Source organism: Mirounga angustirostris, unplaced genomic scaffold (genome assembly GCF_029215605.1).
Source record: "Mirounga angustirostris isolate CCGP_5_RB_7025 unplaced genomic scaffold, mMirAng1.0.hap1 SCAF_2, whole genome shotgun sequence".
Lineage (NCBI taxonomy): Eukaryota > Metazoa > Chordata > Mammalia > Carnivora > Phocidae > Mirounga > Mirounga angustirostris.
Window position 1 is genome coordinate 33,083,970 of NW_026991710.1, and position 27,220 is coordinate 33,111,189.

Sequence of the window (27,220 nt, forward strand, 5' to 3'; positions counted from 1 at the left end):
GAAGAGCACAAGCAGAGGGAATGGCAGAGGGAGAGGGAGAAGCAGACTTCCCGCTGAGCAGGGAGCCTGATGCGGGACTCAATCCCAGGACTCTGGGATCATGACCTGAGCCGAAGGCAGACGCTTAACCATCTGAGCCACCCAGGCGCCCACGTGTTTACTTTTTTAAAAAGCTTTATTACAGTGGAGTGACCACACATCCTAGTTGGCCTGGGACAGTTAAAGTTTATGCCAATTGCCTAATCAAAAATATTAATAGTGCCTTTCTGTTTCAAAAATAACCCGGTTCGAACAACCAATCACATGGTCATTCTACACAGAGTGATCTCAATATACTTTCCTGATTAAGAAGCAGTATTTAGTTCTTAGGATTAATATTGTAAAGCTCCAATAGTGTAATTTAGATCCCTGTGAACAGGTAGACAAAAGTAATTTTGACATGGGGATTTCTTTGAATCCCTGAAACTGTATTATTGACTCAGTTGCCAAATATGTCTATGCATATAGGATTATTTTTTGCTTTTAATTTATCTAAACTTATAAATTTTTCTGTATAAACATTTATCTAAGGTTCTTTCTTCCTTGAGAGAGCATGTGTGAGTGCGAGGGGGGAGAGGGGGGTAAAGGGAGAGAATCTTAATCAAGCTCCATGCCCAGCCTGTGGCAAAATCTGAACCAAAATCAGGAGTCGGACCCTACTGACTGAGCCACCCAGGCGCCCCTGAGGTTTTTGATTCAACTAGAAGAAGCAACAACCCTATCAACAATTAGATAAGGTAATTTTATAAAATCTTTAACTCCAAACAATCATTTAAAAAGTAACTTACTTGACAGCATTTGGATCCAAACTAGCATATAAGTAATATAAGCATTTCATTCTCTCTTCTGTTTCCAGGTTGTGGGGGACAAGATACTGTGCAAAGATTTTCTCTACCAACAGTCTATGAAACAAAAAAATCCCAGTTACAATTATTGTTATTTTCAGAAGCAATAGCCCTTTTATATTTTAACCATCTCATGCAAAGATACCAGACCTATGTGTGTAAATACAATGGAAAAGATTAGTAGGTGACCGGTTCCTTTCCTTGGAGTATGATTTTTATTTGATTGCTGTTGGTTTTGTTTTGTTTTTGAGTAATTTCTGCGCCCAATGTGGGGCTCGAACTCATGAAATCACGAGTTGCGTGCTCTACTGACTGAGACAGGCAGGCACCCTGGAATATAGTTATTTTAAAATTTAGAGCTGTGGTTGCTATTTGTGGCTTTACTTTCTGTCAGTATGGAATATTTGTTCTAAAAGGGTTATACGTTATCCCTAAACACAGGGTGCTAGGCTGTTCCAGCTATTCTTCATCAGTCCTGAGGGATAGGAAATTACTTAACACTACATATAAAGCTACGATCAAGAACAGCTAATTCTCAGAAAAACAAAACAAAACAAAAAACTCAAATCCAAAACCAAAAAAACCCCAACACACACACACACAAAAACATTGACTTCCTCCAATTACAATCCAACTCCTTTCCCATGTCGTCATTTAATAAAATCAGGGGGATCTTCCTTAGTATTACTTCCCGAAAATTTAGCTTTTCCTGTGCACATCTGATCTCTCTTCTCTCCACAGTTTAAATTCCTTAACGATACTGGAATAACCTTCTTGCTAAGCTTATATTTATTATTCAGAACCATCAGAGTAAGACAATACAAGAAATCCTCATTAATCAACGAAATACACAGCCAGTGATGCTGAAGTAATCAGTCTAATTCTATCAAGCATTGCAAAATACTTTGCAAAAACCAAAATCATTACTACAACCCAATATAGAATTATAAGTAACATTCAAAAAATGGTAACAATGTAAGTCCTTAACACAAGAAAAAAAAATTTGTAACTAAATATGGGGATGGATGTTAAGTTGACATACTGTGGTGATCTTTCCCCAATATATACAAATATAGAATTATTATGTTATACACCTAAAATTAATGTTATGTGTCGATTATACCTCAATAAAAAAACACCATAGTACTTCCTCTATTGATACTTACAGTGTTGCAAAAAAGTAAAAATAATAATTAGCAGTTACTGAATAGTCCCATATTGACAGGCACTGGGTTAGGGAGCTTTACGTTCATTTTTTATTTAATCCACATGACCATCTTGCATGGAAAGCTTTATTATTACTTTTTAGATAAAACCCAAGGTGCACAGAAGTCAGTTGTGCAGAAGCACACATCTAATAAGGGGCAGAATGAACATTTGGTCTCTGGTCTGACTCCAAAGTCCATACCTACTTCACTAATGATGCTACTTGACAATTTGTGTCAGAGTCTTATTTAAACATAGAATGTATAAATATGCAGAAAGTGACTTCCAAATTTAGAAATTAAAAAATTAAAAAGTATATTATATGTCAAAAAGTTAAAAGCACTTTTATATTCAACCATTCTACCAACATGTCAGACTCACTTGTCATCGATGCTATTCTGATAATAAATATGCAAAAGCTTGTCTTTTATCCAGCTGACTTTCTCTGCAGCTTCCTTTCCCGCTTCACCATGAAGGCAGTATTTCTTATAAAGCTGAGCCAGACCCATCATAGCTTCTTTTCTTACTCGCCACTAAAAAGTATAAAGTTTATTGAATGAGTGAGATACCAAACTTTAGTATACTAATCTGCAAAAACTGGCATTTCTTCACTAGGTTTTACAATCATATGTACATAAGCTGGCATAGTATTTATTTTCCTAAGAAGCAACAAGTTGCTTTACCAACAATTTTGAATACATATATATTTATAAATCAGACTATTTTAAAAATTGTTGAATGCAAATACTATTAAATCACCTACCAATTTTTTATTTCACTCATAGCCAACCAATCGGTAGTAAATCTTACAGATGATTTCATTAGATTCTGTCTAAAAAAATTTGCCCAAGTTTTAAAAGTGATAAAAGGTAAAAGAGAAAGTGTGATTTACTCTGCAACCAAAAGCCCTATCATCTGGAATATTTTATCCTAATTACATTCCTTTTGATATTAACTCAGAATAAAAACAAAATTTAGTATCAAGATCCTAGAATTACGAAGTTGGAAAGAACCTTAGTGATCATTTTAAGTGAACTTCCTTACTTTATAGATTAAAAGGGCAAATGATTTACCTAGCCACATACTAGTTAGTGGAAGAAGACTCTTTGGGACTTCCAGAGACTGGAACAGTTTGCTAGGAGGAAAGAAAGGTGGCAGGAAGAAGGTCGATAAAAAAGGAGACTATAAAAACCTACAGTTAGAACCATGACAGTGAGGTAATAAAAAAAAAGATATTTGTCTCAATAACAAATCAGAGCATACGATCTTTGGTTTATTTACATTAATATTTCTTTTTTGTATAATTTCTTCATTTTTAGGCTATTTAGATGGAATGAAACTTTGTTCCCATATAACAGGTAACAGATGCCTTTGACATTTCTCACATGAAACCAAAGACTGTAAGCAGTGAAATCTAAGATTAAGTCCTGTCCCCACATTTTATAGGGGAGAAAACAAATTTCAGAAAGGCTATACACAAGGTCATCTAATTTACTGCACCAAAATCCGGGTCCTAAAAAATATCCAATAGATGCTATTTTGACCATATCATGCAGCCTCAGGAAGATTCATTTATTCAACTCCTTCAGAAACTACAAACAAACATTAGTAGAAGCAGGAGTGAAAAGTTTCTAAAAGGAGGAAATAACAAAATTGGTAATACCTTAAATTGAGTGTGTGTATGGAGGTGGGGGCGGGCGGGGAGAGAGTTACCAGCTAACTACTAGGTAGAGCATCATTTCATTTAAATTAAAGCCAAGAGGAAAAACTTGTTCAAAGTTATAATCACTGATACAGTTGGACATGTTAAACAGTGCCCACATGACATATTTGCCTCCTCTAACAAAATATTTAAAAAGAACTTAAAGAATACCTCTTGCTGTATTTTATAACCAAGAAATATAATTTTACTCTGAAACTACTGCTAAAGGACACTGCCTTTTTTTTTTTTTTTTTACGATTTCATTTATTTATTTGTCAGAGAGAGTGAGCGTGCACAAGCAGGGGGAGCGGCAGGCAGAGGGAGAGAAGCAGGCTCCCTGCCGAGCAGGTAGCCCAATGCGGGGCTTGATCCCAGGACCCTGGGATCACGACCTGAACCGAAGGCAGATGCTTAACTGACTGAGCCATCCAGGAGCGCCAACGACACTGGTTTTATGAGGACAGTGTGTTTTCAACCATGCCTCAAATAAAACAGCACACTGCAAAGGTAACTTTTGTTAAAGATGTTAATAAGATGTCTAATCAGCCTGCCTTGCATGTCTGTCTCTTGCTTACAGTTGATCCTATACTTAGCAACAGCTTTTGTTGTTCTTAGTACTACTCTTCCTTATCAAACCATGTTTTTAATTGTGACCACAGACAGGAAATCACACAAAAAGGTATCTGAACATACAACTATCACTTCAGCCCTTAGCTTGGTACAGCACTACAGAAGTATCACTTTCATATAAAGTATGATATTCTTTTAGTCCAATGACAGATCCAGCTAAGTTTATACAACATGGTCACTTCTGAAAATGTTAACTGTAAGAAAAAAACATAGGTGATCACTCACTATTCTTTTGAAACTAGTAAGTGAAAAGGTAAAATAAAACTTTAGAAATAATTTCTATTGTCTTTAGCAAACACTTTATTTTTTTAAGATTTATTTGAGAGAGAGCGAGAGAGAGTGAGAAACAGCATGAGAGGGGAGAGGGTCAGAGGGGGAAGCAGGCTCGATGCGGGACTCGATCCCAGAACTCCGGGATCATGACTGAGCTGAAGGCAGTCGCTTAACCAACTAAGCCACCCAGGCGCCCCTAGCAAACACTTTAAATATAGTAAATTACAAAAGAATAAAATTCCTCAGATTTTACCCGTTTATCCAGTGTTCTTTCTCTTACAAAGCCCAGTAGCTGATCATTTACTAAGGCAAGGTCTCTTTTGGCAGCTGTTATTATAGTAACAATGACATCATGACGAATAGCCTCTTCGGGATCATGTGATCTAACTTTCAAATATTCTGTAATAAGAGAAAAAAACTAAAGCTAAATGTTAGCTATGTTATTTGTCATGTTCAGAATGACAGAAAAGACTAATGCTTTAGGCTTCTATCCATACTGAAACAATGTTTGTAAAATGTGGCATGAATTAAAATCATTTTATTTTTGAGGTGGCAATACCCTATAGAATCACAAAATAAACTATACCACGCTATTTATTACTGGAGTCACATCTTAATAAATAATGTATTTTACCTCAACTGTTCTGGATAAGTCAAATCACAACAAAATATCTGATTTGTATATTCAGAACTTAAGTTATAATACAAATTAAAAGAATTAAAAGAAAAACAGTAAAAATGCTTACAGCAAGTTTGCCGACAGGTATAGTTCTGTACATTACACAATATAAAATACAGAATAACATTCTATGACCTCTAAAAAAGATTCCTAAATAATTACAATACAAACAAAACCAAAACAAAAAAATGTTTCTTTTTTGGTAAACAGCATTTTGATAAAAGCATTTATTTGCCAATACCAAATAAGCAGGTTCAAACGCTTTATGTTCAAGTGAAGAATGAGAAATTCTAGTCTACTCCAGGAGATACTCACTTTCTGGGTTATTATTAGATTATGTTACTATATTTAATTATCACATAGGTATAATGATTTGTGCCCAAACCCAATGTCTACTTCCTCAAACTCTGATTTCCAAAAAAATTCTAAAAGATTACAGTATGAAGTTTTCAAGTGTAATTTTATTGTACAAACATGAAATCATTTATCAGTCCAGGACTGATAAAAATCTGAAATAGTGCCAGAGTTAAAACTTATTCAGATACTAAATTTAAGGTCAAAGGCCACATCTAAAATATATTTGTGTGATTACTCTCATATTTATAATAAATCAGCCAGCTTACCTGTGAGATCCTTTGCTAAATCTGGGTGATTCATTAAACAGTGACTGGCAAATTTCACACTTTCTAATCTCACAGGAACGTGAATGTCATTAAATCTACATGGAAAAGGTTGCTAAAGATTAGTTGTAAGGCAAAATAATTATTTTAAAATAAGGTATATCTACAGTAGATAAGTGCCTATAAACAACAGTTACTGATTAAAAAGTGTGTTATTTTATAATGACAATATGTTCTTAAGGGAGAATATAAAAAGATAATGTAGTTCCAAAAAACATTTTTGAAAACAGAATGTTTACCATGCTAAAACAAACAAAAGTATAAACATATCCCCAACCCAAACTACATACTTTGTAGAGCCCCAAATTTAAGAGCCTAATTATGACACAAAACAAAAAATAAATATTTGAAACCTCCAAAATCTACTTGAAAAAAGTTTATGGGGGAAAATACTAGAGGAATAAGAGGTAGAGAGCAAATCATATGAGAGGCAGATCCAGAAGTTCAAAGATAAGTTCATAAAATGCATGTTATGAAACTGCTTAAACAAAAAAGTTTCGTTTCCTGGGACGAACTTGTATTAAAGTACTCTTTTAAAGCTTGAGTATATTGTAAAAAAGCAATAAATATGAAACACCACATGCAGACCCAAAACTTCACATAATAAAGGTAAACTTAACAACTCTCAAATTTAAAATTTATTATGGGCAATTTAAGAAACATTTGTTAATTATAAATAATGTTTTTAAATAGCAAGAAATATTTTTATTTGTAATCTCATAAAATAACCAATTAAAAGTTATATAATAAATGTCTTTTTTAAAAAAGATTTTATTTATTTATTTGAGTGAGAGAGAGCACAAGCAGGGGAAGGGCAGAAGCAGACTCCCTGCTGAGCAGGGAGCACTATGCTCCAGGATCCCAAAATCATGACCTGAGCTGAAGGCCGATGCTTAACTGACTGAGCCACCCAGGTGCCCCAATAAATGTCTTAATAAATAAAAATAAAATAGTTAATAAATAAAAATTAAATCTTACTTTTTTCTTACTTTCTTATATAAAGATTAAAATTACAATAATTTTACTTTAATAAATCTTGCATTTAGGATTTATAAATTTTCTAATTGCCAGAGAAAAATGAAAACATTACAAAGTATCAAAACACTTATTGCTAAATAATTAAAGAAAATAATACAGTAAAACAGATACACTGGTAATATATCTTTGTTTCAATGAATTGGAGACTGATTAGAAATAGCAGTGAATGTAAAATTATGAATATAAGAAGCCTCTTTCAGTTGATTTAGTTTTTACAAGTAATTGTTTTGCTATAAACATCAAGGCAATCACAAGGACAGAATCACTCCTCTTGCTTATTGACAAGTATAGTTGCTTCATTCCAAGTTCTCATAAAATCAAGTTTAATTATCCAAAATAGTCAGCATTTACAGACCTTCAGAATGGCCTGTTCTGAGCAAATTAAGACTGTCAGTGTCAGAGATTTTTCAAATATTAAAATATAACTGACAAGGGGCGCCTGGGTGGCTCAGTTGGTTAAGCGACTGCCTTCGGCTCAGGTCATGATCCCAGGGTCCTGGGATCGAGCCCCGCATCAGGCTCCCTGCTCAGTTGGGAGCCTGCTTTTCCCTCTCCCACTCCCCCTGCTTGTGTTCCCTCTCTTGCTGTGTCTCTCTCTGTCAAATAAATAAATAAAATCTTTAAAAAAAAAAATTACTGACAAATCTAACTTGGGATTATTATAATGAATTTACTTTAAGAAAATTTCTAGGCCTACCTTCTGAATTAAGTGAATTAAACAATGATAAATCTAAAAGTTCTCTAGAATACTAACAGTAAAAACTGACTTTTCATGGTTTGAAGCAAGAAATGTGTAAATGGAATTCAAGAGGGAATTTGATAAATTTCATAGATTTTTCAACCTTACCATCAAGTTGAATAGATCCTAATAATTCTAAGTTCTTGAGAAGGAACATTAAAAGTTATCTGAATGAAGAGCAATGTTATTTTCAATTTCAAAATCATACCATAATACCAAATTAATTCATAACATACATCATTCAATTAGATAGCTACAGACCTAAACAATAAACACTAGTAAATGAATATACTGCTGGACTGAAAAATGGCATGGACTGGATCATTATGTCTTCAGTCTCATGATTTAAAAATCTTAATATGGAACATTCTCAGATGTTGCCTATCTATTCTAATGACATAATTGTAGCACAGAAAGATTAAAAAGTGTTATGTGGTAAATAATAAGCATTCTTCATAAAAAATCTGATCTACAATTTATTCTCCAAGAAAAACAGCAACACAGATACTAAAAAAAAAAAAACCACATATCAATTAAAGTTTTGATATGTGTGGTTTTAATCAAATGGACCATACTGACTGGCCTCCAAAACATAAAAGTTAGAATCCATAGGATTGTATGTTCTCTTACCGTCCAAGAAAACACTGCCAAAGAGGACGATTCTGTGTTGCCAAATCAGAATCTTTAGAACCAAATAATTTAGCTAAAAGTCGAACAACAGCTAATCGCTCTTCTCCATCATTGCTCTAAGGAAAAAGAGAAAATAAATGAGCCACAGTTTATTCATCAGATTACAGAAAACAACATGAATCATTCCTGAGAAGCTATAGCTTCATATTTCCACTTATATTAATGAGAACTTTAAAATATCATATGCTCTCATTTATAATGTGGAAATTGATGTGATTCCATGTCAGACTGTCTGGTTCTTTGTTCTTATTTCACACCCCCTCCAACTGCTAATTTATGCCTCCTTCACTGCTTGTTTGCAATCTACGCCCAGACATTGTAGAAATACGAAGATAATCATTCAATTCTAACATCCCCTAAGAGCTTAGAAAAAATTCTGTGAAGGGCAAAGCTGCAAATAATTCCCACCCTAATAAATTTTCTTTTCTTTCTTTCTCTCTCTTTTTTTTAAGTAGACTCCACACCCATTGTGGAGCCCAATGTGGGGCCTGAATTCACAACCCTGAGATCAAGAGTGCTTAACCAACTGAGCCCCCCCATCCTAGTAAGTTTTCTTATAAGAAATCTTTCCTGCCATTTGAGGCTCCAACATAAAATCATATCATTTAAGGTTTTGACATATGAAATTTTAATCAAGGATCCCTCTGGGGCACCTGCCTTCGGCTCAGGTCATGGTCTCAGGGTCCTGGGATCAAGCCCCACATCAGGCTCCCTGCTCAGCGGGGAGCCTGCTTCTCCCTCTCCTTCTGCCCTCCCCCGGCTCGTGCTCTGGCTCCCTCGCTCTCGCTCTATCTCAAATAAATAAATAAAATCTTAGGGAAAAAAAAAAAAAAGGATTTCCCTAACTTACTGGAGAACATAACACATGATTCAGGAAAACTCAGTTGTTTTTTTTTTTAAGATTTTATTTATTCATTTGAGACACAGAGATACAGAGAGAGAGAGAGCATGAGCAGGGAGAGAGGCAGAGGGAGAGGGAGAAGCAGGCTCCCCGCTGAGCCAGGAGCCCCATGTGGGGCTTGATCCCAGGACCCTGGGATCATGACCTGAGCCGAAGGCAGATGCTTAACCATCTGCGCTACCCAGGCGCCCCTGGGAAAACTCATCTTAATAGAAGAACAAGAATGTTAAGATCTAAAAGGTCAGCTAAACTGAACATTACAAAAAAATCAAAACTTAGTTTGAAGTTTTTTTTTTTTGATAAAGGCCTCCAATTTTCTTATCCTGTATCAACATATGCTATGAATTCTGTTTCAGTTTCACTAGTGATGTCACATCTTACTATATAAATTAAGTTATTCTGAAACCATGTGGTGTGTGAAACTTTAAAAATCACATATTCACTAGGAAAATAAAGGGAGTAACAAAAAGCAATTGCTAATTTTTTTCAAGCATTCATATACAACATGTGTCTAGAGTAATACCAGAAATCCAGTAAAGAAATATTCATGGAAAAAGACAGCAAGTTAAAAAAATAAGGTATATGGGATATAGTCTTTGTTATGAATATCTCATCTTTCAGGAATAGGGGTTTTGTGGGTAAAACAGGCACACTTATCAAAGACGTAAAAAAGAAAACTGTATCAAGCTTTAACATTTGTAATTACAAAACTGATTTTCTTTGACAAAGTTTTTCTCCAGCAATGCAGATTAGGACCTTTTAGTAAGTCCAATCAACTAACCAACATGATTTATTTTTTTAAAGAAAAATCAGTCTATCACTTAAATGTCAAAAACTAAAATAAGTGGAAGTTTTATTCTACTTGTGACTACTTCAGTGGTTTAGTGATTATTTCAAATGATGTGACATTTTATATCTATATTTTTAACTACTGAAACTGAGTGAAAACTCACCCTCCTACCTTTTTAAAATTTAAAATATATTCCTTGAGTGAGGCTGGAATATGATTATAGTGATGGTAAACTGATTTTGGTGCAAAAATCATTTGGTGTCTCTGAGGTCGTGTCTCCCTCAGTCCACATATAGAAACCTAGAAATCTAGTTCTCAATTCCTTCCCACCATCTATCATGGCAATCTTATTTAAGGATTGAAGAGGCGTGACTTTTCATATTCAGACTCTATGAAGAGATTGAGAGAAAATATTTTAATGCCTTACACCTAGAAATAATTTGGTATGGAAACATCTTTAGGCTGTTGTTAAAATAAACTCTTAAAAAATAAAACAAAACCTTGTTCTCCGTATTTTTCATATAACAGACTTTCTTAGAAGCTTAGTATAATGTCCTTTTATACTATAAATGACAAATATTTATAATAAAGACAATATGGACAATTCTTTATTTTTAATTTTTTTGGAGAGGGAGGGAAGGGGAGAAGGAGAGAGAGAATCTTAAGTTGGTTCCATGCCCAGCACTTGTGGGGGGGGTGAGAAGCAGACTCCCCACTTAGTAGTGGAGCCCGATGGGGCTTAATCTCACAACCCTGAGATCATGACCTGAGCTGAAAGCAGGAGTTGGATGCTTAACACCAACTGAGTCACACAGGTGCCCCCAATATGGACAATTCTTAACCATCATGTATATAAATGTTCAAAGAGTGTGAAGATTGGAGTTCTAATCTCAAGTCTGTTTTAACTGTGCAACTGGGCAAAAAATATTTCATCTTAAATTTTTCATCTCAAAAATCAAAACTATAATGTTGGTTCCTAACTATACCACAGTTTAAGGATCAAATAAGATACTGGATATAAAAAGCCTTTCACAAAGTCGAGAATATTAAGCAAATGTAAGCTGTTATCTCACATAGTTCAACTGGGGTAGGGGATCGAGTGTCAAGTTTTTCATATTTTTTGAGGACTTATGAATCCCTTGCTTAGTTGGCTATAAAAAATAAGATATGCCCCAAGTCATACAGTAAAATTTTTGTCCTTGATCTATACTATGGAAGGTTCATATAGTTATAATCAAGACCCTTTAAGGACTCAGTTTGAAATCTTTTGATGTTCTAAAGTATATCTACCTAATAATAAATACTATTTAATAAGTATGTATTATAAGGAATAATATCATTCTTCATATCTATTATTTGTGTCATTGTGTTTATCAGATATTTAACAACTAGGAGAGTTATAATTTTCCCATGTAATTCTCCTATTACACCCAGATGAGAGAGACTGTTTTACTGAAATGATTAAAAATGTATACCTTAACTAAATGTAAGAAGATAAATTGAACTCACATTTTCTTTTAAAGAGTAAAACAATATTTATCTTTTACAAAGTTATATATAAATTTTTCTCTTAAAGCCTAAAGAGCTTAAAAATTATAGTCAGTCCTACCTTTAGTTTGAATTCAAGCTGCGGCATGACAGATAATAATAAATGAGGATCTATTGCAAAAAGTTCCTGAATCAGATCAAATACATGTTCTGACAAATCACTTACTGATGATCTTCCCAGCACCAGGACTTGATTGAAAAACTAAAGGAGATATTAAACAAAAATAAAACATCCATTTCACTTAAAAACTTGGACAGATTTTTTTTTATAAATGTGTCTAAAAAAAGATATACTTAGGCATTACATATACAACTGAAGGGGATGAAACAAAACATTATTTCGATTACTAATATATGATAGAACAGTCACTAAAACAGAATAAACGTCTAAATATCTAATTATGAAAGTTTTCCAAATTAAGATAGTATTTCTAGGAATCTTCCATAAAAACAAAACAACTTTGATAGTTTATGTAATTCATTATAAAGAATTTTATAGAGAAATTTCCTTATAATAGAGAAATTTTAAAATCTCAATCTTTTATTTTCTGCCTTTTATTTATGTCTGACTAATTTTGCCATGAGTTTAGTAATAAAGAGTACTTAAAGGTGGGGGCTTTTTTTTTTTTTTAATACCCAAAGTCAAATATATTTTGACTCAGAGTATCAAGAGGGAAAAAAAGTGATGATACAAAAGCTAACTGGTGATTTAAAAGAATGCTAGAAAGAAACAAAGAGAATATCAAAAGCACAAATTAAAAGACACCTCCATTCCCTGCCAATACACAGACACACATAGGAAAAAAATATTAAATTTAAAAATGCTAAGGAGGCAGTTGCACATAACTGATGTAAGTATCTATTTTTGGTAGTATCATCAAACAATATAGTTCCTTTGAAGAGCAACATACATTAAAAGTTAGAAAATATTCATACTTATTATGGAGACCGTGGAAAAATAAAGTTTTAACAAGATTAAAAAATACACATATACAAAAATGATTATGCATAGAACACTAATTCTGGAAGGATATATTGAAAGTCTATTGGTAATGGTTATTTCTGAGAACTGAGAATAGGGTATTCAGAGTTGAAGAGAGACACTTTTCACTATATATTTTTTTGTGAAAAGAAACTTTTCTTTTACCATGTTTAAATATTAATTTAGTAATATAATACTAATAATTCATGCCATTAATATACTCTCACTTGGGTTTTTATATGTGGAAAATAATTCAACAATAGATAAATGCTACACTCAAGATGGTAACTATTAAAGGAAAACACTGAAAATATCTAAATGCAAGATAATAAGGAAATGGTTAGATAAATTATGGATATATATCAATTCAAAGAAACATTTACGGTCATTTATAAAGAAATAATTTCAAAATATAGAAATATACAGACAATTTAAAATTTTATATAGAGTATGTAAAAAAACAGGTGTGAGTGTGAGCAAATGTGCAATAATGGAATGAACAGCTATATTAGGAAGAATTATAAATCATTTTTTATTCTAGATTATTTATTGATTTTCTTAAGTTAAAAAAACTTAAATAAAGTAAAAAAAAGTATTTTTATTAATACACAACAGCTATTTAAGAGAGAAACAAAAGGGTTCAGAGGAATGACCTAGGAAAATAAAGGTAAAGAAGAAAGGAGAAAGTCAAAGAGATCAGCATACTCAGGAGATAAAAAGATAAATTTAAATACAAAGGCAGTGAAAGAGGGGTGGGAGTTGTAGACAAGTTTATATAAAATATCCTATATCTTATGCCATTTAAAAATAATGTCAAAGCTTATATAATTATTCTTATATAATACTGCACTTGGTCACATCTGGATACATCAGTTCTTTTATGTATTTGTTTTAAAGAAATGAAACTGTTTATAGGCTAAACAAAACTATATGTGAAAGGTCTCAATAAATTAATACAATGGATTAAGAATTATACAATTATGGAAAAAATATAAACAGAAATACATACATTGGCAATGCACGCCTCAATAGTTTGGACTGTCCTTTTCAATAAGACTTTTGCAAGGTCAAAGGACTGTTTATTTAAGTTCTGGAACACAATAAAAATATGCCAAGTTACAAATGAATTCATGAAATTTATGAGAGAGAGCCATGATAACACTATAATCTTCAAATCTCCGAACTATAAAGCAAAAAATATCACTGAACCCCATTCAAGGTTTTGCCTAATATTCTCTCGTCAAGTGGTCTTAAATGTAGAAGTTGCAAATAGCACTATAAATCAAAAACTAAAATATATTAGACAGCCAAAAGCCAAACCCCTTATTTTGTTTAGTTTTATTAAACTGAAAACAGACCTAAGGCTTTTTGGGTTTGTTAACTAATTTGAACTGCCAATTATACCCCTGTATCCTAAATGAATACACACACACACACACACACATCCTGTGTCATCCACCATCCTAAGTACTTCATTGTCTAATCAATGTGTGATCTAAGAAAGAGTACACCTGGAAAGTGTTCCAAGAAAAATACTTGGTCAATTAGATAGTTCTGAAACACTGAATACTGTGTTTGCTTCTCAAGATTCCCAGTGTCACTATAACAAATTAAAGGGTCTGAAAAAGGCCACAGAAAAGACATATTCAATTTTTAAAGACTTATTTGGAAATGGATTTCTTACCTATCAGCATCTCTAAACTCTGAAGTTTTGGACCAAACAGATTCATTCACCATCATCTCGCACCTCTCCCAAAAAGACACTAGGAAACCCTATACTCTAAGTGAGGAATAACAAACTTTTTATGTGAAGAGCCAGATGGAAATATTTTAGGCTTTTTGAGTCATACAGTTACTGCTCCAACTACACAATTCTGCTGTTGAGTGTGAAACAGCCACAGACAAAATGAAAATCAATGAGAATGGCTGTATTCAAAAAAACTTTATTTACATAAATAGGTAGTGAACTAGATTTGGTCCACAAGCCATAGCTTCTTGACCCTTGCTCTAAGATTTTATTCCACTGGCAAAAGGAAAGATTAACTCAAAATTAAGGCAACCTTTCTACTTCCTAAAACGGTATATAAATTTCCTAATCATAAAAATACTAACTAGAATATAAACACCAAATATGCTATCTAATTCCTCCTTGGTTTTCCCCTCTTATTTTGCCTGACATGTACCCCCCACCTTTGCCATACTTTCAAAATTTTGGCAAATTACAGATTCATTTGAATTAATAAAATGCAAATAATATTTGGAGGCAGAAGAACTTCTAATTAACTACATTATTAGGTTAAGTGTAATTAGATACACCATTCATCTAACATCTGATCACTGAACCATTACAGGAAAAGAGCAGGAGGGTAAGTATCAACAGTAAGGTATGACTGGGTACGTAGAGCTTGTGGAAAACTAAGTCCTTCAGTTTCTTAGGAAGAAGTAGCAGAAAGAGAAAAAGGAAACAGGGAGAAATATACAGCTGTGAATCATCTCTTTCCCCTTAACATTAACCATATAGTTCCTGCTTCTGCCCAAATCTTTTTCTGAAAATGCCCAAGAAAAATGGATTCTGAGAAGAAATACAATTCCTATGTCCCACATCTGTGTTACAAAGAAGGAAATACATTTTCCTTCCCCGCCCCCAAAAAAACCCAAAACAAAAAAAAAAACACAAAAAACAAACACCTAACTAAGACAGTACTCTTTCTAATTCCCACATTACATGTAAGTGGTAAAGGTGAAAGATTTTTGTGTTCCAGAAAATAGGAAGCACTACAGAAGAATGAAAATCTTCTACAATACATATTAATCAATAAATCTTCTAAAAATAATAATTTTAAGACTGATGTGTGTTATACTATTTTACTGGGGCTAGAAAATGATAGTGGGAATAATTATGTAAAATTACAAATTATTTTTCATATGTGTAGTACTATCTTTAAACATTAACCCTTAATATCTTCATATTATACAGACCTTATGTGCAGGAATGAGGTTAATAAGAATGGAGTCTAATAATTCTTGAGTAACTCCATCACCTTCCATGATGATAGAACTCATCAAGTCTAGCATGTGCATTTGTACCTTCTTATTGTGGCTATTGCTTAAAAAAAAAACAAAGAAGAAAAAAATCAGGCTTACAAAAAGAAAATTATACTTCCCAGTTTAAAACAACTATCTCAGATAAAGGAATTTTTACTTGAAGAATCCATACCAATTAATAGCAAAGAAATTTTGACTGCTCTATTTACTTTCTCGCTCTGCTGACTGTAACAACAGCTGTAAGGTATTGTTGTAAAGTATTTTACAAAACCAAAGACTTTTAAAATGAAATAAGTCACTACACAATTAGGATTCACACTGAGTTAAATTCAACCAAACAAAAACATCAACTTTAAAGAAAGGACATCTTTGCTTATATGTCCCCAGATTTCAAAAGGTGATAAAATTTTAAGAAAACAACAAAAAAGTACAAGATAATGATAATAGTTTTTCATCCTTTTTTTCTTTTAGATCTTAATACATTCCCCAAAATAAAACTATAAACACCAAAAAGCCCTCAACCAATACAAGTAATTTTTGCTATATTTGTCACTAGCGATTTTAGTTCACCAATACTGAAAATCAAAAGTCTGATAAAATTTTTATCAGAATTTATGACTAGAAGGTTCTGAAAATGCCATTTGGATATCTCACAAAGAATTTCAAACAAAATGAAAAGTCCACAAGGTATAAAGCCTAGAATCAGCTTTAGTCCTACTTCCTTAGCCAAGCCAGTGAAGAGTCAACTGTAGACCTCCTCAATAAATATGTCTCTACTGCTGATCCAGTACTCACCTAAAAAGACTGGCTATAAAACTGTTATAACTAGTAGAACATCTAGGTTTCTCTCCTTCTGACTGCATCTTTTTTTTTTTTTTTTTTTTAAGATTTTATTTATTTATTTGACAGAGAGAGAGAGACAGCTAGAGAGGGAATACAAGCAGGGAGAGTGGGAGAGGGAGAAGCAGGCTTCCCGCCGGGCAGGGAGCCCGATGCAGGGCTCGATCCCAGGACCCTGGGATCATGACCTGAGCTGAAGGCAGACGCTGAACGACTGAGCCACCCAGGCACCCCTCCTTCTGACTGCATCTTAACTAAAGACTTGAAATGTCCATTTTCACATTTATCAGATATATATATTTAAAGACAAATCAAGAGAAATGATACAATTTAATTATACAGATATAGGGATGTAGAAAAGTTTAAATCAAGACAAAATTTTAACATCATTTACGTATCCCTGAATTTTTAAAAAACCTGAAATAATGTATAAGAAACCTACTGAGCACTTGATGGTAAAATGCAAAGATGAAAATTCCTTAAGTTGGTGGAAAAATTCTCACATTAGATACACTGTTTCCCACAACTTTTAGAAAGATACCACTATTGCATGCCCTCTTCCAAATATCCTATTTACTATGGGCCAAGATCATGAAGGATCAACTATATAGTATTAGGGGGAATGTGTGTAAGGGTTAAAAAACAGAAATATTCAGCTTGATGCAAAAAAACTGAAGAGAGTATTTAACTCTCAGACCCAAATATACTTGGGGATAGGAAAGAACAAAGTGAAAAGATACAAAAACAGGCCAAATGATTTCCACAGGTTCTAGCCAAGATACAGTAACTGGGATAGGACTCACCCTCCTACCTGAAACAACTAAAAGACTGAACAAAATATATGAAATGACAGTTTTCAGACACTGAACATCATGCACATGTTGCTGAGAGAGGGAAACATTTTCCAGGCTGCAGTGTGGGGAGGGAAGATACTGACAGAGCCTAGTGGTCTTCCTAAGTCTGGAAAGACTAGAGTTTGCAGGGCAGAATATCAGAGGGGAGAGACCTATTCAGAGAGCAGGCTTGTAAAGGTATCCCTGAGTCTTCAAGTGTTTGCTTACTGATCAGCACATGCATGTGAGGAAATGTCTTGAGTCTGGGGAAGGCACCCCTGAAAGGAGCAGAGGGGATAATTCCTGGAATTTACAAAGGTCTTAGATGTTCCAACCAAAGTGGAAAAATCTCACAATTCACAGGGCATCCTGTAATCAGAATGGTAAACTCACATATCCAAACTCAGTGAGCCCCAAGCACCAGAAAAAGAAAACTCCATCATGGTACATCATAATCAAATTGTTTAAAACCAGTAATGAAGAGAAAATCTTAAAAGTGGGTAGAGAAAAAAGACACATTATGTACAGAGGAACACAGCTTAAAAATGACAAAAACTTTTCATTAGAAACAATGAAAACCAGAAGAAGATGGAGCAACATCTTTAAAAGTACTGAAAGATGGGGAAAAAAAAAAAAGAAAAAAAAAAGTCTATCAACCTAGAACTTTTACCATGAAAATAACTTTCAAAAATGAAAGTGAAATAAAGACATTTTCAGACATATAAAACCAGAAGAATTCTATAAGCACCAGACTTAAACTATAGAAATGTTAAAGGAAGTCCTTCAGACTGAAGAAAAATAATACCACACAGAAATCTGCATTGACACAAAGAAATGAAGAACACCAGACAAATGGTAAATGTGTCAGTAATGAACTCCTCTTTCGAAAGGCAAGTCTTTTTTTTTTTTTATTTGTTTGAGAGCGAGCGAGCGAGAGTACAAACAGGGGGAGGGGCAGAAGGAGAGGGAGAGAATCCTCAGGCTGACTCTCTGCTGAGCAGGGAGCTCGACGCAGGGCTTGATCCCAGGACCCCAAGATCATGACCTGAGCCAAAATCAAGAGCTGGCCACTCAACTGACTGAGCCATGCTGGGGCCCCCAAAAGGCAAGTCTTTTATTTACTCACAGCTCACTGTGAATTAATTAGATAATCAGGTCAACAATAAACTTAGATCTTTAGGTTCAGGAAATAAAAATATTAATGGAGCAAAGAAAGGTATGTGTATGTACAAGTAATTGTGAGAGGAAAGAAGTATAATGGCAGTGGACTTAAGTGGACAGTTAAGGTCAACAAGAGGAGCAGAATGATGACAATTTCAAGAGTTTTAAAATTTTGCTGGCGATTTTAAAAGAAAAAGTTGCAAAAATGTGACAGAATACAAAAAATGGCCACAAATTGTTCTCATCTCTATATTTATATGCCTTTAAAATGCTGTTCCTCCTTGAAGATATGGAGTCTATCTAACCAATCTCCAAATCTGGGCTTGACTATGTGCCTTCCTTGGCCAATGAAACTTAAGTAAACATGAAGTGAGCAGAGGTTTAAAAAGTGCCTGTGAGGTAAAGCATGCTCTTTCTTGCTACTTTTGAAATCAGCATTTGAAGAGGCCTGGGCTAACCAGCTGGATGATGAGAGTGTGAGAGAGAGACACACACATGACCTAGTTGTCCTATTACCTCAGCCAACTGCCAGATGTCCTGCCAAGTGACTGCAAATACAGGATTGAGTCCAGCCCAGACAAAAAGAACTGCTAAACAGAATCATAAGTTAAATAAAATGGGGTCTATTTTAAGCCAGCAAGTTTGGGGTTGTTTTGTCATGCAGCAAAAGCTAACTAACACAAAAGGTAAAGTTTATATATTTTATCATTTTTTTACAGGCCTTCAGTTAGTTGCCAAAGGAAGCTTTTTCTCATGCAGTCTCTTTATAAGCTTCTATTTCTACACCAGTACAGTCCATTTCTTTCCTGTTTATTCCAGTTAAATTCTATTCCTACCATTCTAAGGAAACAGAAAGCATGACAGCATAGTATTCATAAAAAAAATCTACAAAAACTCTAGAAATGTGCTATCCAATATGGAAGCCATTAACCAATAGCCACTTTGCCACTGAACACTTGTAGTATGGACAGAGCCACAAGTTGAAATAATAATGCTTTTGTGGGTGCCTGGGTGGCTCAGTCAGTTAAGCGCTGGTCTCTCGATTTTGGCTCAGGTCACGATCTCAGGGTCATGAGATTCAGCCCCACATCAGGCTCCGAGCTCAGCGGGGGAGTGTGCTTGAGATTCTCTCTCTCCCTCTGCCCTTCCCCCTGCTCATGCATGCATGCCCATGCTCTCTCTCTCTCTTTAAAATAAATAAATCTTAAAAAATAAGTTATGCTTTTGAATATCTGGGATAAAGTATATTATTGAAATAAATTTCATTTGTTTCTTTTTAACCTTTCTTAATGTGGTTACTAGAAAATTTAAAATTTATGTGAGATATATCATGTTTGTATATAGTGCAATGCTGTAGAACATATCTCATGATAATGCTTGGTTTACTAAACAAAAGACCCAAAGAGAATAAAACATTGAACTGAAATCAGAGTTTAGGTTCTCCTGTTCAGTGATTTGTCCTTGGGCAAGCCACCACCCTCCCTTTCCCTATTTCTATAAAGAAAGAGCAATGATTAAGGTGTTTTTCTAGCTTGAAAATGAGAAGTCAGTGTGCTTAACCACTGAGGTACTATGATTTTCAGCACTCACTAATGGTACTTACAATACTTATAATTTCCATTTCATAATTTAATATTTCATTACATAAGGCCTCACACCATTTGCTTTATAAGAGTCAAACAATGTAATTGATACCTAACCTAAAATAGTAGTATAAAAGGAAAGGCAGCTTTTAGACAACAGATTTGCTTATTTTCCTCATGTCAAGTCTTCTAAGGAAAACATTTCATTATAAATCTAAAAGATCATAGTTACAGGCACAGTACACCATACTTCACTATGCACAGCAAGGAAAGAGACAAACAGAAATGCTTAAAAAATAACTTACTTGATCACTGAGAAGAGAGTCCTAAAAAGCTGAATAAAAATTTCATTGCAATCTTCCAATTCGAAGCAGATGTTATATGATTTAACCCAAGCTAAGTTCTTAAATAAATAAATAAAATGATTATTTACATTTGCACAGAATAGTTACACAAAAGCAAATTCATTATTATAATTTAATTTTTAGAATTATGAATCTATATTAAGGCTTATAAAGGTCCAACTATATAAAATTAAAGTTGTTAAAGTTGTCATATACTGTGACCTTTAAAAAGACATATATCTGTTGGCATTAACCTACTCTAATGAAAAATACTAAAATTGTTAGAGATTAATAGACTTATATACATACTAAATATAAGGAACAGTGAAAATTAATTCAACTTAATCCCTCTTCAGATTAGAAAAGAATAAAAACAGAAAGATGAAAATAGTTTCATATAATAGGTTTTCCAGTGGAATGTAGTCTTAAAAAAGACATTTTATTAAGTGGGATTTGTAGGAAACGAAAAAATTCATTTTACATTATAAAGTTACTGTAAGGAATTTTCTATTACACAGTGTGATATTTATTAAATTTTTTTTACCTCTAATAAATAAAAGTATCTATTAAACTGTGGACTCTTTGTATCCTCCAAACCTTTTAATTGTCTGGTAATAAACAAAAATATGTCCTGTTAAAAAAAATGATAAAATTAATTTAGATACAAATACTTATCATTCTTTTAAATACATTAATAATAGTCTGTATACATATTCTCCACTACATACGATAAAAGAAAATTCTCCTTAGCCAAATGACTTGGGACTGGCTTAGTCTGTTATTCCAAATAATGAGAACAGAGCAAATTATATAAAATTGTATCTTTTAGAAATGATAATAAAAATTATTATTGGCATAAATCTTTAGGCTTTCTCATTCTCGGAGAACTGTAAGTTCTATATCTTGTTGCCTTTTCTTCTACTACAGAACTTCCACTTTACTATCTTCATCTTGCATCATGGCAAAGAATTATCTTCATTTTAAGGACCTGGACAGGAGTCTTTCCATTACTATTTCCTACATGAAAATAGTAATTTTCAGTATCTAGTTTGAATTTGATGTGTGACTACAAACTTGTGTGGAACAAAAACAATAATAGACTGGCTCAAGGGTTGTACTTTTCATGACAATAGTGTGCCATTTCTTAATAAGCTTTTTTTAGAAGTTTTAACCCAAAATAGAATCAATAAGCAAAAAAATGACTTTAGGACAACTGAAAAGAAAGCAGTTCAAAATATTAAAATTTGCCAGGAATAAAATTATTCAGAATATGAAGTCAGCTCAAGAGATCAACTCAAAAGAGTTCCTCATACATTTTAAACAAAGGCAGAAACTTCCAAGATAAGCATAATATAATTTTGCATGTAATGTGCAGGGGGAAATAATCCTTTGAATATGTAAATTCTGTCACACTATTGTTTTATAAAGTGTCACTAATCCACTGTTTATCCCTTCAATTCAGCCACCAAGGCTTAGTGATGGGTTATCATGAAAGTTACATATGAGCAGACAGGGACTAGTTTGATCTACACCTTTCAATGCCTCAATAAAAATACCAGTCATTTTTGTGGATATGCAATGAATTTTAACTGAATGAATAATTCATCTGTTTTACAACTTATAATCTTCTTATGATGACAGGTGTAATAATAAAAGCTACGTTCCTAAAGGTAAGCTAAACTATAAACTACAAAAGTAAACTAAATTCTGTAAAGATTATATTTACCTTAAGTTTATCATGGGAAGTATATGGAGCTTCTGGGGCATAGATTCGAAAAATGTCGGCCAAACAACATGCTACAAGGAGACGCACATCTTTATTGGGATTCCTGAGGAAAAATTCAGATGCAAGATGCAAGGCTAGTGGGAGATACTGCTGTTTTTCGTCTTCTGAGTCCTGATCCATATCCATAAAAGTTTTTACTACCATCTGTAAAAATACATAAAAAGAAAAAAATACTCAACTCCTGATATTTAGAAATTAATAGAAGACATATATTTTTAAAAACTCATGTCCATTACAACACAAACTAGTAATTAGATACTATCAGAGGATTCACAATCAATTTGTGTAAATCTACATTTAAGACTCTAATCATTTTAGGTAAAATTTAGCCCAGGTAAGAAAGTTCTTAGCCTCATACATATGACCAAATTCATTTGATATTTTGCAACATCATCAATTATGTTTCTTTTATATTTTATTATCAAAATTGCCTTGATTTAGGCTCTTTCAAACTGCTCTCATTTCACACTTTAGTAGGTTTTGCATTTCACAAAAGAAAACCATGCTTAAGCATTTTTATGTAGTTGTACTTTGGATTAAAAGCTATTTTTATAAAATTACCTCTGTTGTTATTTATAATTACAAAATTAACAAATGTACATTTTAGAATCACTCTAAAACAAAAAAGTCCATGCTCATGAATTTGAAGAATATTGTTAAAATGTCCGTATTACCCAAAGCAATCTACAGATTCAATGCAATCCCCATCAAAATACCAATAGTATTTTTTCACAGAACTACAACAAAGAATCCTAAAATTTGTATGGAACCACAAAAGACCCCGTATTGTCAAAGCAATTTTAAGAACAAAGCTGGAGATACCACAATTCCAGATTTCAAGGTATACTACAAAGCTGCAATAATCAAAACTACACAGGTTACTAGGGGATGGGCAAAGTAAGTGAAGGTGAATTTTAAGTACAGGCTTCCACTTATGGAATGAATAAGTCATGGGGATGAAAGGAATATAGTCAGTGGTATCCTAATGGTATTTTATGGTGAGAGATGGTAGCTACACTTGTGGTGAGCACAGCATAATGTACACAGCTGTGGAATCACTATGCATACTATACACATGAAACTAATGTAACACTGTGTGTCAACTATACTTCAATAAAATGAAAAAAAGAATAAAAAACAAAAAACAAAAAAACAACAACAGTATGGTACTAGCACAAAACAGATAGCCCAGAAATAAACCCCTGCTTATATGGCTTATATGGTCAATTAATGTACCACAAAGGAGGCAAGAATATATAATGGAGAAATGACAGTCTCTTCAATAAATGGTGCTGGGGAAACTGGACAGCTACATGCAAAAGAATAAAACTGGACCACTTTCTTACACCAAACACAAAAATAAAATGGATTAAAGACCTAAATGTAATACCTGAAACCATGAAGTTCCTAAAGGAAAACACATGCAGTAATCTTTTGGACATCGACCTTAAGTAATATTTTTCTGGATCTGTCTCCACAGGCAAGGGAAACAAAAGCAAAAATAAACTCCTGGGACTACATCAAACTAAAAAGCTTTTGCACAGAAAAAAAACCCATCAATAAAGCAAAAAAGCAACCTACTGAACAGAAGATATTTGCAAATGATATATCTGATAAAGGGATAATATCCGAAATATATAAAGAACCCATGCAACTCAACACCAAAAAACCCAAATAATCCAATTTAAAAAAATGGGCAGAGGACCTGAATAGACATTTTTCCAAAGATATACAGATGGCCAAGAGACACATGAAAAGATGCTAAACTAATCACTAATCATCAGGAAAATGCAAATGCAAACAACAATGCAGTATCACCTCATGCCAGTCAGAATGGCTAGTATCAAAAATACAAGAATTAAGAAGTATTGGAAAGGGGGCACCTGGGGCTGGCTCAGTCGTTAAGCGTCTGCCTTCGGCTCAGGTCATGATCCCAGGTTCCTGGGATCGAGCCCCGCATCGGGCTCTCTGCTCGGCCGGGAGCCTGCTTCTCCCTCTCCCACTCCCCCTGCTTGTGTTCCCTCTCTAGCTGTCTCTCTCTCTCTCTGTCAAATAAATAAAATAAAATCTTTAAAAAAAAAAAAAAAAAAAGAAGTATTGGAAAGGATGTGGAGAAAAGGAGACCCTCATGCACTGTTGGTGGGGAATATAAATGGGTGCAGCCATTGTGGAAAATAGTACTGAGGTTTCTCAAGAAATTAAAAATAGAAATACTATATGCTCTAGTAATTCCACTTTTGGATATGTACCTGAAGAAAATAAAAAAAATAAAATAAAAAACATACATGCACCCCTATGTTTATTGCAGCATTATTTACAATAGCCAAGATACGGAAGCCACCTAAATGTCCACCAATAGAGAAGAGGATAAAGGTCACACACACACACACACACACACACACACTCATACTCACACACTAGAATATTAACCATAAAAAAGAATGAAATCTTGTCATTCATGGTAACATGGATGAACCTACAGGGTATTATGTTAGATGAAATAAATCATACAGAAAATGACTTTATCATATGTATCGAATTTTATCATTTTTCTGTGCATGCTGAGGTGATCATATTTTCCTCCTAATTGAGTAAATCTCACTGACTGGTCTTCTAATTTTAATACAAGTTTCCATTCCTAAAATCTAATTCTAGTCCAAGTTTCCATTTTAAAATAACACCAACTAGGTCATAACACTTGTACATTGCTAGGTTTGAGATGCTAGTACTTCAATTTTTGCATTTATATTCATGAAAGAAATTGACCTAAAACAGAGATTTCTTTAAGATAACTTTGTCCATTTTATTTTTTTAGATTTTTTAAAGCTTTTTTATTTACTCTTTTTTAGAGAGAGTGGGTATGAGAAGGGGAAGGGCTAAGGGAGAGGGAGAGAATTTCAAGCAGACTCTGTACTGAGAGTGGAGCCCACTATGGGGCTCAATCCCATGACCGCAAGATCATGACCTGAGCTGAAACCAAGAGTTGGATGCTTAACCACCTGAACCATCCAAGCACCCCCAACCTTGTCCATTTTAGAAATGAGGTTATACTGGCTTAAAACAAATTGGTAAGTGATCCCTTTTTTCCTATTACATGGAAAGTTTATAGTAATGCTGGTTTTATCTTTCTTCCTTAGATATTTAGTGAAATTCAACTGATCAAAGAACCATAATGGAATTTAGAAAATATTCTGAACTGAATGACAATGAAAACTATCAATACTTGCGGGATGCAGTTAAAGTTGTACTTGTAGGAAATTTACAGCCTTAAACGTATAAGCTACAAAAGAAGGAAGAACGAAAAATCAGTGATCTACATTTCCATCTCAGTTAGAAAAATAGCAAATTAAATAGAAAGGAGGTAGAATCAAAGGGGGGAAAATTAAAACAGACATCAATGAATTGAAAAACAAACACACAAAAGAGAAAAACCAAGCAATGCCAAATGTTGACTGCTGAAATGACTAATAGAATTGACTCTATATAGAATTGTCTCTATAAGAATAAATCAAGGAGAGAGAGAGAAGGCATAAATTACCAGTATCAGAAATTAAAAAGAGGACATATATTATTCACCCGATAAACACTTAACTACAATACTGGATAATACTACTACTACTACACTGGAGGGGGCTGTCACACAAAATACACTATCTGAATAATTCTATCTCTATGAAAAGAAACTGATTCTGAAATTAAAAACCCTCCCACAAAAAAAATCTCCAATGTTAAATGGCTTCACTGGTGAAAAGTCCCAAATCAAGACAACTATGTATAGATAGATATAGTACTAGCACTCTAATCAAAATACCAACCCTCTCCTGCCATTCTGTTACAGCTTTGTATCTTGGTTTGATTATGCAGTTACTAGTCAGTGACAGCCTACTTACAGTTTAAGTACAAACATCCCTTTGAGATGTTAAGCCTTATTTCTTGGATTATCTGTTGACATTTTAGTACAGATTGTTATCTAGTTGGAATTAGTAACAGAAGATAAACACCTGAAGTTTAGGAATTCTTAGAGAAATAAAGAGCACCAAATGGGAGTTGTGAAGGGATTAAAGATAATCCTAACATTAACTTCAAGTAGGCCTAGCCAGGCCACCTGAAACCATCTGATTAGGATCCCTCCTACATAATTCATCTAACCTCAACCAACAAAATAATCAAAATTTGTATTTATGGATGAGTAAACTAAGGAACAGTTTAAATCCTCATGCAAGTTGACAAAAGCCAAAGGAGAGAACATGCAAACCAGAGATATTTGGCCTTTATCTTGAAGGCAAGAACCACTGACGTGTTTTGAACAACAGCATAATATGGTTAGATCTGCATTTCATGAAAATACCTTTTTATTTATGAGGTAGCCACTAAATGAATGTCTCACTCACAAGGTTGATGAATCCATCAAAGCTAACTCAGCCAAACTTTGAAGTCATCAGAGACATCTTACAAAGTATTCTGAAGCAATCTCAGCAAGTTGAGTGGGAGGCAAGAGATAAAGTAAAAAGGGCAAACTGTATTCCTAAATGCCATAAGAATTATTATATAGGAAATGCGAGTCATCAAAAAATATCTGTCAGTAGAAAAGCATATGTATTTGTCATCTATTGCTATGTGACAAAATACCCCCAAACTCTGTACCTTAAAACAATAAACATTTGTCAGACAGTTTCTATGGAGGCAGAATTGGAGTGTGACTCAGCCTGATGGTTTTGCTTGGACTCTCTAATGAAACCGTCATCAGTTAAAGCTATAATCATCTGAAGGTCTGATGGGCCTACCAGATGTGCTATGAAGGTCGCTCATTCACATGGCTGGTACGCTGGCACTGGCTTTTGGCAAAAGGCATCAGTTCCTCTCTACAGGTGCTCTCTGGACAGCTG

The 27,220-nt window shown here is 33.8% G+C and overlaps 1 protein-coding gene across 5 annotated transcripts in view; it reads right to left on the reverse strand.

The window, feature by feature from the left end:
• PDS5A (PDS5 cohesin associated factor A) overlaps nt 1-27,220 on the reverse strand; it is a 137,909-nt gene that overhangs the window by 71,310 nt on the left and 39,379 nt on the right. For all 5 annotated transcript variants that reach the window (XM_064584392.1, XM_064584391.1, XM_045881292.3 and 2 more), the window contains exons 3-13: nt 22,275-22,478; nt 21,093-21,179; nt 20,510-20,607; nt 15,722-15,848; nt 13,752-13,832; nt 11,822-11,962; nt 8,462-8,577; nt 5,998-6,092; nt 4,949-5,094; nt 2,472-2,623; nt 828-941 (exon numbers count right to left, since the gene is read on the reverse strand). In XM_064584392.1, coding sequence (XP_064440462.1) covers nt 828-941; nt 2,472-2,623; nt 4,949-5,094; nt 5,998-6,092; nt 8,462-8,577; nt 11,822-11,962; nt 13,752-13,832; nt 15,722-15,848; nt 20,510-20,607; nt 21,093-21,179; nt 22,275-22,478 — 1,361 coding nt within the window. The remainder of the gene's footprint in view (nt 1-827; nt 942-2,471; nt 2,624-4,948; nt 5,095-5,997; nt 6,093-8,461; nt 8,578-11,821; nt 11,963-13,751; nt 13,833-15,721; nt 15,849-20,509; nt 20,608-21,092; nt 21,180-22,274; nt 22,479-27,220) is intronic.